The sequence below is a fragment of the Melanotaenia boesemani genome, chromosome 4, assembly GCF_017639745.1.
Source record: "Melanotaenia boesemani isolate fMelBoe1 chromosome 4, fMelBoe1.pri, whole genome shotgun sequence".
NCBI classification, from domain to species: domain Eukaryota; kingdom Metazoa; phylum Chordata; class Actinopteri; order Atheriniformes; family Melanotaeniidae; genus Melanotaenia; species Melanotaenia boesemani.
Genome location: NC_055685.1, coordinates 24291383 through 24304341, shown reverse-complemented (window position 1 = coordinate 24304341; position 12959 = coordinate 24291383). Strand labels below are relative to the sequence as shown.

At 36.8% G+C, this 12959-nt stretch overlaps 1 protein-coding gene across 2 annotated transcripts; it reads right to left on the bottom strand.

Moving 5' to 3' along the window:
* Positions 1 to 6192: 6192 nt before the first annotated feature.
* ift27 (intraflagellar transport 27 homolog (Chlamydomonas)) lies at positions 6193 to 12908 on the bottom strand. Of its 2 annotated transcripts, none has more exons than XM_041983849.1 (7): positions 12826 to 12908; positions 11576 to 11655; positions 8631 to 8690; positions 7633 to 7692; positions 7327 to 7444; positions 6637 to 6746; positions 6193 to 6488 (listed from the first exon to the last, which is right to left on the bottom strand). In XM_041983849.1, the coding sequence occupies exons 2-7, from the start codon at positions 11576 to 11578 to the stop codon at positions 6384 to 6386; spliced, it is 456 nt and encodes a 151-aa protein (XP_041839783.1). In that variant the 5' UTR covers positions 11579 to 11655; positions 12826 to 12908; the 3' UTR covers positions 6193 to 6383. The 2 variants fall into 2 exon arrangements, with proteins under 2 accessions (XP_041839783.1, XP_041839782.1); XM_041983848.1 differs by lacking the exon at positions 12826 to 12908 and adding an exon at positions 12030 to 12201.
* Between the last annotated feature and the right edge of the window lie 51 nt (positions 12909 to 12959).

The window sequence follows — 12959 nt, the reverse complement described above, 5'->3', positions numbered from 1 at the left end:
TCTGAATGACTTGCAGACTGTTTCTTTGTCTCTCCAGGTCTTACATGGAAAAAAACACATTTTCAGGAATAGCACAAACCATTTTTAAGAAATAGATAAATGCCTGATTAACCTTGTTTGGATTGACTTGTACCTCCACATCAGTGAGTAATGAAGTCCGTTTAGCCACAAAATCCTTTCAAAGGAAGAAAGGAGTCATGCATTTTACATATAAGGGCTGGGAAGGGCTGGGAATATAACATACTATCTGCAGAAGATTCTAACAGTAAAAATCTAACATTTCTATGCAAATTATGTCTGCCTGCACTTTAAAAGCAAGTTAGAACGTCAGCCTCAGTGACTTTTAATTTAAAGAGACATGTAGAGTTGAAGCATCTATTCAGTTTGAGAGGATATCTGCAAGTCTTTGCCATTAAAAAACAGTTATTAGAAAAGGGCAAGGCCCCCTGCCAACAGCCCCAAATGACCCAGATCACACTGCTTGCAGCGTTCAGGGATGTGACACTCCAGCAACAGGTTAGTTGGTTAGTTACAAGTTTCTCAAGTTCAGTTTTTCATTCTCAGTTATAACTTAAAGCAATTAAAAAGAACTCAACTTTGAACTAGTTCAAAACTGAAATGGTGAGTTATGAATGTGAACTATTCTTTTTATACTGTATGAACTGAACTTTGAACATTGTTATGAAAAGAATGAACTTGCACAATACTGAAGTATATACACAGATGGTGCAGAATGATGACGTGCACACAGCAAGTATATCCCAGCTCTAAAGCTAAATAGCATTAGACATTGGTAATGTTTAATGCAGCTCTCATACAGAGTCTAAGGGCACATTCAAACGAGCCCTTTTGATTCGAATTCTTGTTCGGTTGCTTGGAAAGTCCTCTTTCTTTGAAAAATTGTGAATGTGCAAACAAACTGATTCAGATCAAAGAAGAAACTCGGTCCAAAGACACAGACCTTGATCTGCTTCTAGTGAATGAAATACAGGAAGTGGACTACAAAGCAAAGTGCATTATGGGTTCAGTGCAGGTCATAGGGGTAAACACATCCAAAACAAATACACGTGTGGGTGATAGGCTCTGAGAGAGAATGTAGTAAAAGCTCTGATAGAAATATGCGCAACCCGAAGACCACTAGGATCTGCTGCATCTCCACGTTTTGCTCCTATATGGTGGAATTGCATTAACCAATTGATGAACAAATTTTCTTCTTCATGGTGTGGCTCATCTTCTCCGTTGTTAATTACTGATGCATCGCCACTTCTGGCAAGGATGGGAAAAAGTTATGTAAAATGTCCGGTTTGTTAATGCATGTGCAGTGTGAAAGTAAAACTCAAGCCAAATGTTGCAACTCCCAATGCCCTGATCATGCCGATTCTAGCAGACTATTCTGGTGTGAATGCACCCAAAGAAAACTATACAAAATCTGAGCTTCCTTCTTAATGGTACACAAACGAATAATTTGTAAGAAAGTAGATAGTGAACAAATGACGAATGCAATGAAGTGTCAAAAGTTTCACAAATGTAAACTTTACCAGTTTCTTTATACACACACACACACACACACACACACACACACACACACACACACACACACACACACACATTTGATGTATTGTACCAGAGTTAGCCTTAAACTTATTTACATCTGCAGTGCCTTTTACATCTAGATTAATACTGTTTACTTGCAAGTTCCACATAACTTAGAGAAAACATCATGTGTATAATATAGAGATGGGCCAGGAAAGCTAGTGGATTTTATAGGAATATCTTCAAAAAAACACTTTAAATTAATTCTTTAAAATAATGCACAGTGATCGCTATCCCGATGGTATGACTTACCAACAAAACATTGCACCAACAATATGGCCACAAATCAGAGTAAAAAACTCTTCCATAAGGTGATGACAGTTTTAACTAGAAGCACTCAGAGTGCAAAGACCTCCACCAAGTTATTGGGTCACTCACCTGAGAAAACCCCCAAATCAGATCCATAATATCAACATAGTCTGTTGGATTATAACATCTACCATGAATTCATTTTATTTTATTTTACTTTACTTTATTTTTTTTTTTATTTTATTTTATATTTTTTATTCTTTATTTGCCAATGATTCTGTGCATCATCTGATTAGTTAGAAGCTGTGTTGCCAAAATTAACAATAGTAATAGTAAAAAAAATCCCCAAAAAATCCCAGGATCCAGACAGTAATCTGGGACTCCTCACCCCCAAAATGTAAGCACTTCCTTTATTCCATTTCTGACCTTTCCTGCAATTGTAAGCAAAATCTTTCCATTAATTTTTGAGCTCTGTTTTATTTATTTATTTATTTAACTTGCTAAATAAATTTCTTTTGCTAAGAGGAGTTATATCGATAAAAGGCCCCTCTTGATAATTTAGGTATTTTTTCTTTATTTTCAGATTTGTCTATTGCCACACAGGTTAGTAAATGCAGGAGCAAAATAACAGGAATAGTGAACAGTGATCGTAATAATGCAAACAGGCAACCGCAAAACTTAGAGTCAGTCCAGGGGGCCCCAGGACCTGCGAGACCAGCCGCCTCCTCAGGGCACATATCCCAGCCAGCCCCCCAACAGAATGAACATGCATTCACCCAGAAGGCGGCAGAGGAGTGGCCCAGCCAGAGCACACCACACCACTGGTTGACCCCTCCAGGTGCCTCCCACAGGCGGACAGAACGCAGGGCCTCAGGAACCCAAGAGCAATCCACGTCCTCCCAAAGCAGAGGCCGTCCTCGGTGCCCAGGAGGACCAGGTTTCCCACACAGCCACTTAGCGTGGGTCAGCACCCACCCAGTTGCCTGGCCCCAGACCAACCGAGAGTTCAATTCGCTGAAAGATTGCATCCTTCACATTTTATTCATCAATGAATAAAATGTTTTCCAAAGATAAACTCTCGCTCTATTGCATTTATTTTTATAATAATTTTTCAATTGATGAATTAATGATTAATGTGGCAAACTGATTGTTATGGAAACAGTATAGATTGGGGTGGGACTTTCATTCCAATTAATTAATTACAGAAAAATGAAAGCATAACAAAATTAACATGTTGAAAAAATCAATGCATTTAATCGCAATTTAAATTCCAAACACGGAAAGTTTGTCAATGCACAATTTCCTGGTACACCGACTATATTGATGCATGTGTCAGAGCTCTATTAATACAGTGTTGCCATATTAGCTATTTTGGTGTTTTACGTTGTTTCTCAGTCCACCATAGGGATAATTTTATATTTTATATATTATTTATATCTAGTAAGTTATTAAATCACCCATTACTTTTACAATACAATTCAGTATAATCCACACAGTCTTCAACTAATTTTTCACTCATTCATGTAGTTATTCACTCCAGCACTCTTCCCTCTGACCTGCTGTTTCATCAGCTGTAAAATAAACATAAAAAAATCTGACTCAGTGTTATGCATGAGTCTGTTTTTATGTACTGCCCCTCTTTCTATGTCTCTCCCTCACCCTGTCCTCCCCTGGTGTGATGATCAGTGGCTGAGTAGCTGGCATGTCTCTCTGCAGCACTGCTGTGATCACTGAAGAGAGGCAAGACGGGAAAGAAAGAGATAGAAAGAGAAAAGGGACAACTAGAGTTGTTTAGCCTGACTGAAATAGTGTCATACTGCCTCTGTCTGGTCTGGAGGTACAGATGGAGGCATATTTCTCATATTGGTGTAGGAAATATCATTATTTTTATCACATCACTGGATTTTGGGGAGTCCTTTACCAGAATAATTATAGAGAATATACTGACTCCCATCATATTAAATCTGTCCTTTGTCAGTAGGGGTACTTTACTGGTACTCTGAATGCAATAGCTTTGCATTTATTTATTTATTGTAACAGAGATAAGATTGGAAGCGATATAACTAATTATTGCACACCGCAGTTTAGACACAAGGGTAGCAGATCTGGGGAAACAGCTGTTGTGTCCTTTCTCACCTGTAATTAGCAGGCTTTTTAGGTCACAAACTGTTTGGGGCTAGAGAACAAGCCATGCTGGCTACACACACACTCACACACGGATACAAAATAACAGAGAAGCAAGGTTGAGGTCAGGTCTCCTTTAATAAAATCAACTACGTTATTTGTGAAAATAATTTTACAGTTACAAAGTGTTATAATTTGATGTGTACGTAAGAAACGTGACAGAAAAAAATTGTGGATTTATCATAGATAGGATTATACTTTGCCCTGCACTCAAGGAAATAAATTATGCTCAATGTGTGTAACCGTAACTGTACAGAAATTAATGAAAATATAAATTAAACAGGGTACACTTAAAAAATGTCATTTGTATCATCACATCAGAGTGCTTTCAACTATAAGCCTCATTATACTGCTTACACATCTGTACAATGCCTTTCTATACCTTGTCATACACACATATAGTCTATAATTTACTAGAAAAGTACTATATAAATGCAGTCCATTTAGAATTTACCATATAAGCTGATAAACATTACGATAGTATCATGTATTATCAAACCAATTTAGATATCTATTTTTAAGTCATACTCATCAGCTATCCAAATGTACATGTGCATGAAGTGCAGAGCTGTACCACCAATCTTAAAAGAAGCATACTTTGAAGGTGAGGGGTGGCGACCATTTGTCTACTCTTAAGATTAAAACATGACCAGGTATTGTTCCTGATGTGTCACAGGTGTCGTGCCAAAGAAGTAACGATATTTTGAATGCTAATTATGGAGAGGAGATGATCAATATTATGAAGACTATTGACTGACTATTGTTTCCATGAAAACAGACTGGGTATTTTTGTATTCTCTTATCACCTGTTTCAATATCTGTGGATATGAGGAAGCCTCTCCCCAAAGCAATAAGAAACAGCCCACACTCTATCTTGAGATATTATTAACTCATATTCCCAAGATATGATGCTCCTTTCAAATTGAAGAGAGGACTGTAGGGACATAGTCAGTGTAGCTAGAATAACTTTCCAGAATGGTCTGTGGCTTGTTATATTTTAAAGGGTGTGTGTTTGTGTATTTCCTATCTTTGACTGAACTAGTTCTGGATGTAAATTTTACTTAAACCTTGTAAAGAACTCTAGATGATCCATTTCACAACAAAAAGCAGTTTGTTATTATCTTTCCTCACAAAGACAACAAGATGTTGGAGTGTACTGACTTCATAAATTAGCTATGATGAAACAATATTTGATAATGCCCCGCAGCATTGCAGAACTTTATGTGTACACTGTTGGGAACATGTATTATCTACATGCAGCTACCTAGTGGGACAATTGTAGTTATTCTTTCTGTACATATTTATATGTCTGGTAGGAGGAAAGAAAGAAAACAACCACATACAAATTACAGACACAAAACAATAAGGAGCGAAGGACTGAGAAGGAGGGAAAGCTTAATTACTGTAATTATGATCACCTGAGAAGTACAAAAATATCTGCTGTAACAAGCTGTTAAATGCAGATATTTTAAAAGAACCACATTAGAAATTTCTTTTCATTTTGTAGGAAACGTTTGATTAGTTCCTTTATTATACGTTGAGCATTTTTGAATATATTCTCTAGATATGTCTGAGAATAAAGACTGCTGTAGATTAAAAAAAATCCCATTCAGAGCCAGCATTTTGACTCTTTTCTCAAACAGCGCATTGTTATTATGGTTACTCCGCTGGATGTGTTGCATAATGTGATAAAAACCACTGTGTCTGGCTCAAATCAGTATGCCATCATTTGAATGTGAGAGCTAGTCTGAGAGGGAAGGAGACAACAAAGACATGGCTGTGACCTGGTTTGAATGGGAAGGCGTTAATTAGGGTGGTGATTACTGGTTGTTGGTGTTGCACTGGTAACATGACTGAAATGATTTGAGAGGGCTGAAGCAGGAGAATTAGTGCAATAAGAGAATGAGCTATACAAACACAACCAGAGAGAAACGGAAAGACTACAGGACTGAGAGGTAACATCAAGTAGGAAGAGTTGCATAGAAAATAATTTTTAAAAAAGCAGCTAAATGAACTCAAACATTCAAAGAGACATTAAAAATTTGAGACCAGAAAGTGTAACCAAGATGAAGAGAAAACTCTAAAAAGCATCACTTTTACTTTGAAACCAAACCTGACTATCTGCATACAGGGGTGGAAAAGATAAGAAACAACACTGACAGAGGATGATTATCACAACAAATCCTTTATTTGTGGTCGTATTAAAATATTATTTTCAACAAAATGTTATGCAGTTGAGGCAGCATAAGAGGAAAATCTTGTTTTGTGCATGCATTATTGGGTTCAATAGCTCTCCGTCTATTAAATTCCCTGAATGGAAGTCTTATGTCTCTGTTTGTGTAGGACTGGGATGTGGTCTAGCCTGGGCTAAGGTTTTGGATGGTCTCACAACGTTCTTGGTAAAGAAAGTGAAAGGCCCGGGCTAAACTAAGGAAAGGAGCCTCACAGTTTATCATCTCCTTCTGTAAGAAACAAACAACATCACAGTGATTATTACAGGGAAATGTCACTACTGTATTGTAGGGTACTGATTCACATCAAATAGGCCTTATTCTTCATAATATTAAATCAACAACAAAAGCTTTATTGTGTATTTCTAGTTACACTCACAGCTGAAGTCTCATGATACTCCAATCCCTGGCTCTGGGCCCATTCTTTAGCTAAGGATGCCTGCACTTCCCTTCTTTCGGTCAGATCTGACTTGTTGCCCACCAGGACACCTGGAAAATACAAATGTGCAAAAGTGAAAGGTATGGTTTCCATCTCCCTGTACCCCTTACACTTGCAGTACAATTCAAAAGTAATGTCATCTAAAAGAAACTAAAATGAGTCTACAGCTGTGTAATGAATAAGTGGTGATGTGGAGGACGAATACAGACAACTGGTGGGTCACTGTGTGGCACAGAGTAAATACAATCACCTTATGTTAAACAAGGACAAGACAAAGTTGTTAACCGTGGATTCTAGTTGATAAATAAATGTAAATGTATGTATATGTTTATTTAATTTAAAACTGTGTCATAATTCCCGTTGTTAAAAAATGTACAGAACTGCTTTAAAGCTGAATTTGTGAAAATGAAATGTCATTTTTCTCGTATTATAATTAGTGGTTTGGCAGATTATTCCAAACAAAAGATTTCTTTTTTTCAGAGTGTTTAAACTCAACTTCCTGAGATAGTCATCATTGGAGATGATCTTCTTATAACTACAACCCAACACTGTCTATCAGTATATTATTATGCCATTATTTCATTGTCATTTAGGGTTGAGTTTTTTTTTCTGTTGTTTTTTTTATATTACCTGGAACCTGAAGACCCTGACAGTGTACCCGGACTCGCTCCATCCAGTGGCTGCAGCTGGCAAAAGACTGCTCATTGGTCAAGTCAAAAATCAGGCACAGCAACGAGGGTTCACCCCACTATGGACAGGAAGTAGCAGATTACCATGGATCATGTTAGAGAAAGTGCTGGTATTAAATCAGCTTTCTCCTACATGTGTGACTAAAGAAATCATACTTATGTAGCTTCCCTGTGTTTTTTTTTTTTACTATCTGTATGCTGAATTTTATTAGTGCAAAGGAAAAAAACTCCAGAGCAGCAGTCTGACCATTTTTTCGCAGGCCTCTGATAGTGTCTCCTTCCCCGCAGTGTCTACAATATAGAGCTCCTGGAGGGTGGAAGCAAGAAGAAAATGGTAGAGATTTTACACATAAAGCTGCTGTCATATTAAATAGTTTCAAATTCCTTTTCTCTTTGGCAAAGACATTAATGCCCCTCCTACAATGCTGCTAAGTGAATACAGATGAGAAACTAACAATGTTATATGTCTGGGAAAAACTGTTCTACAATAATGCTTTCCAGTTCTCAAAATCCACCCCTGTAAATTACAGACTTTAAAAAAAAATAAATCTAACCCATTATAAAGTGCCTGATAGATTTTCTGTAGGCAAACCTTTCACCTACAGATTTAATTACAGCAGTAATTTTAAGTAAACCCATGAGAATTTTTTATAATTCTTTAGAATAGTATGACCTAAAAGCCAGTGAACCCAATTAAAGACAACAAAATATTACAATTAATTGCATATTTCATTATCCAATGTTACCTCTACTAGGAGATTTAGTTAAATCTTCTAATCATAAAATCTTTCATTTTGGGATTTTTGCTGATTTCTGTAATCAACTTCTCATCACAGGTCTTTGAATGAATAGAGTTCCAGACTATGACATGGATTTTTCCAAAAATAAAGAAAATGACTTTATCTTATCTTAACTAGTGTTTAGTAGGGAAGCTTGTCCCCAAATATGAATGATTGTATTTGAACCAAAAATGTTTTTTTTTCCTACTAACAGCAGATGAGCAGAACTATTCCTTTTAGAGACCAGTTTTTCTCCTGCAGCACTGTAATAAACATGAATGTTGTTCCGTTGTTTTTGTCTCATTTTGTTTAACTCCGTTCTTTTTTTTTCTATACTTTTAGGGATTAGATTAAAATGATAATTTTAGTCATATTTATGCACACATTAACATTCTTAAAGGTTCACAAATTTACAAGTGTTACTATGGCTTGTATGTTTGTAAATGACAGGCAAACAACAACTCACCACACTGTCGCCGGTCTCTGGGATGCTGACACACTTCACCAGCAGCTCCACTCCTGTTGTCTACAGAACAAACAGCAAAAGTGTTAACTTCTGAACTTCTAAAATAGGGCATTACTGATTAGAAGCTTGACTTAAATATAGATTCACCATCCCATTGTTCAAATCCTTTATTTTATGCTGGGAATCCAATACTTTAAACCTTATTTCTCTTAAGTGTCTCAATAAAAATGACTGCCTAGGGAGACAAGATCCAGCTCTTAGTTTAATAGCACTACAGCTGCAACCATTAGGACACTGTGAGAGTCCTGATGTTGAATAAAAAAATATGGGTAAAAGATTACATTAACACGAAGTTTATAGTTGTTAAAAGTTGGTACATTGTTATAATAAAGTTTATACAAAGTGCAGCTCCAAACTTCACTTAAAGCTGCACTTTGTACTTCTGTGTACTGCATTGCATTTACTGCATTTTTACATTTAAGTTCACAATAAAAATTAAAGTCAGTGTTGACTTAACAACTTGCATTTGCTTTCCTTGAGTGGTTAAAGATCGCTATAAACTGGAATATATTAAAGTATATCTGTATCAGTACTGAACATTTAAATGGTTAGGACTAGATTTATCAGATTAATGTTATCCTTTACATCTTGCTTCCTCCTTTCTTCTATGTTCCACCCTTTTATATATTACCAGTAACAGCTAAGGAGGTCATAGACATAACTTTTATAAATATAGTTTATAGATATAGAAGCACTGCCTATAGAGCTATTAGAGCTAAGCAAGCCCTAAGTGGATCGGCTAGTTTCAAGATACCATTTTTCTCTATGAATTCACTGTTTTGAGATCAGTGGTGGCAAATTGAAGTTTCTTCACATGGGCATAGAACTCTAAATTGATCTGACCTCTGGAGCTCATTGTTAACAAATCATATCAAATGAGAAAGACTAAAATCATGGAAAAACAGACGTAAACTTTTCAAACTCAGTGCCTCTGTAAAATTGAAAAGCAAACATTTTGGATCAACATTCACTCGATTCATAAACAGTCACAGTTCATAACATGCATCCGGTGTTACGCATACACGCATTCAGACCATGCTGCAGTCCCAGTACAGAGTGGTCTAATGAGCTGGTGTGATGCGTAGGAAGTTTCTCACTGGAATGCCAATAAGGGTCTATTAGCAACAAATAAGCCTAGAATATTGCTAACTGGCTGTCTGACATTTTCAAAGGAGGACGTGAGTGGACTAGCTGACAGCTGTAGCCACCTTCAAAATCAAAAGTTGAAGAGCCGGAAGGATGACTTGGGTGTCTGCACAAGGAGTAACTGGCTTTTTGTTTGTTTCTTTTTCATTAGTTAATTATCAGTTAAATCTTTAGCAGAAAGTATGAATAATTTCCACGAAATAAAACTATTTGTACAATCAGAGAAATGCCAATGGAGTTAAAAGTGGGAGGTTTAGCTCCTTGTGATCCTGAATATGCGCAGCAAATTAATCCTGAGAATGGCACCAGGTAAAGCTCAGTGTCCCAATAGGGCAGAATTCACTTAAGGGACTCAGAAAATTTTACATCAATGAGTCCAATTAGATTTTGAGAAATTATGTTCAACCGCAGATATTCAGATGAGCATTTCTTTAAGATGGTCCAGCTTATACAGAGCCTCAAATATACTCACTTACACAATTTTTTCTCCAATTGCTGAACATGTGCCACCCAGTTTAATTTTCCTGATTGTTACTGTGAATAATTTCCTCCACGTTACATTGCATGGACATTTTTACATATGTGTGATGTATGTCTTTTAATTTTTGGGATATTTTTCAGACATTATATTTTACATATCTATAATAGTAATGCATTTTCAGGAATTTATTAGGTAAACATACAACCTCATACAAACTAAAAATTTTATTGTTAATACTTTCAAAGTTCAGCATCAAGAGATGCACATAGCCTCACAAACGTGGGCATAAGCCTACTGTATCCAGTGTGTTGATCAACTCAGTACGGTTGTTGTACTCTGTGTGTTTGTGTATGTGTTTGCTTGTTAAGTACCTGTTCCCATGGCTTTCCAGAATCCTGCTGTATTAATTATCGACGTTTCTGTCACCTCACAGCCCCAATACTGCTGAAGCAGCAAGAGCTCAACAAATACACACACACTTTGTACAGTATTTTTCCATCAACTTGTTCTATAGCTTAACATTCCTTAGAGGTAAACTCAGTAAATACGTGGGTATATGTAAAGAAAGTAATGTGTGAAAACAGTGCTAGAATGCAATAACACCCAGGGCAATGCATACACTACGCCTGCACTGGCAAAGGGAGAACTTTAAAGCCCACTGAAACACTGACTGAAGAAAATGGTGAGCAGCAGTGATAACCATATCTTACAGAGTCAGGTTAATGACACAGTTACCTCCCTAGAAGTGCATAAGCATAAACATTGCATATTGGCCAAATTTGCATCAGAATTAACTGGTAAATTATGTTGTTTTGCATTTCACTGAATCCTGCAGGAGACTAAACATATCTCAAGATCTCACTATTATAATTACCTTATTAGCAATTAAAATATAGTCATATCTTGAGCCAAGACTGAACAAAGGGATTATGGAATAAATGCAGCAGTGCTTTATAGCACTCAGCTCAGGTTCTGTACCTGATTTATGTGCTTTTTGTGCTGTCTACTATTTTAAACCTAATTCATCTTACATACATGCTAAAAGGCCACACCTTTTGGCTGTGAATGGTCTTTTTCCTTTTTAATATTTTAACAAGTTGTTTTTTCTAGTTATTTTTAACAGCTAAGTTATTTAGAGTGTGATGTGAATATAATGCATCATTATATTAGGCATGTTCAACAAATACATGGACACCAGTACATCTATAGCGACAGTGATAAACAGTGTTTACATTTTCTAAGGTGCCAGTTATCTTACCATGCTATAGTTCTTCTGAAAGAGGTTGCCGTCCCTGTAGAACACATGGGAAAGAGAACTTTTCCCAACTGCAGCATCCCCTAAATGCACATACACAGGGATGGACAAAAAAATAAAATTAAATAATAAATAAATCGATCATCTAAGAATTTACATTGTAGTTTGCGCCTTTCTATCAGTATTAAATATTAGCTAGGTTGTGCATTAAACAAGTAAAACAAAAGTTAACGTATGCTTTATTAGAAAAGTGATTAACTGTTGATAACTGTTAACTGTTAATGTTACAAACAGCTAAACAAAAAGCCAGTAAGAGACTGCATGCTGAATGAATCATCAAAAGGAGTGCATAAGCACCTTGAGGTGAGTGAGGAGGGTTTTGTAGGCGACTGATTAGCGTTAGCTTTGGTACCGTTAACCATAAATAGCTAAATGAGCTAAACTTGCTAAATCTTACCGAAAAGTAGACACCTTGCCCTCAACTTTACCATTACAACTGATGTTTTCGAGACGATGTATCTAAAGTCGTACGTTTTACTTAAGGAATAAACTCTGTGTATTTTACGTTGTATTTTGTATTATATTCTTCCCTTCCTACTCAGCAACTTCGACACAGTCTCCTAGCAACCATAGCAACCAGCCACAGTGGTGTTTCATTGGTCTACCTATCGAGCACGTAATAACATAAATTGTGCTCTTATTGGCTGTTTGTGAAGACTACGGATAGTCGGTTCACGGTACTTTTCCCCTGAGAAAGTCTGTCAGGCAAAGCTCGCTTGAACTATCGGAAGGCAAAGTTTATACAGAATATCTCTGATACAGTGTCTGGTCCAGTTATTGCCATTTATATTAGCCCTTACCAGACTTAAAGCGTTTATAGTAGGAGCTTTCTGAAAGTCAATTATGCATGAACATAAGACCGTCCCCGTCCGGTTAGGCAAAGTTGACCACTGGAGGGCGGACATTATAGAACATTACTCACACCAGTTGTATCCGTTTTAATCTTATTGTTTTTCTCACTTTACCTACATTGCATGATTATGGGCAAATATACAAAGCTTCGAGAAAAAAAAAAAAAACGTCCCTTAATTTAGACTAATTGAAAGCGCGTGACTCCTTGTAATCCCGTGAGCACAAGCGCGTGCACCATAAACATTTATGCGTGCTCGCAGTTTTTTTTTTTTTTTATTTATTTGTAGTGATTTTTCTGCTTAGACACAACATTATGAGAATAAAACATAAGACCTCCCTACATCATTAGATGCAGTGATCGCCGACCGAGGCGTGACATCCGAGGCGCGTTCACGTGGTCGCCACCGGCTCCAGTGCTGACAGAGAACGAGAGAAAAGACATCATCAAAACACGGGCATACGGCATCTGTCCAGA

Coding starts and splice junctions, on each gene's coding strand:
- ift27 (XM_041983848.1), bottom strand. CDS start 12,063: ATGGTAAAGTTGAGGGCAAGGTGTCTACTTTTCG. Junction 7,445..7,632: donor CAGAGGCCTGCGAAAAAATG/GTCAGACTGCTG, acceptor TCCTGTCCATAG/TGGGGTGAACCCTCGTTGCT. Junction 6,747..7,326: donor TCAGGGTCTTCAGGTTCCAG/GTAATATAAAAA, acceptor TGTATTTTCCAG/GTGTCCTGGTGGGCAACAAG.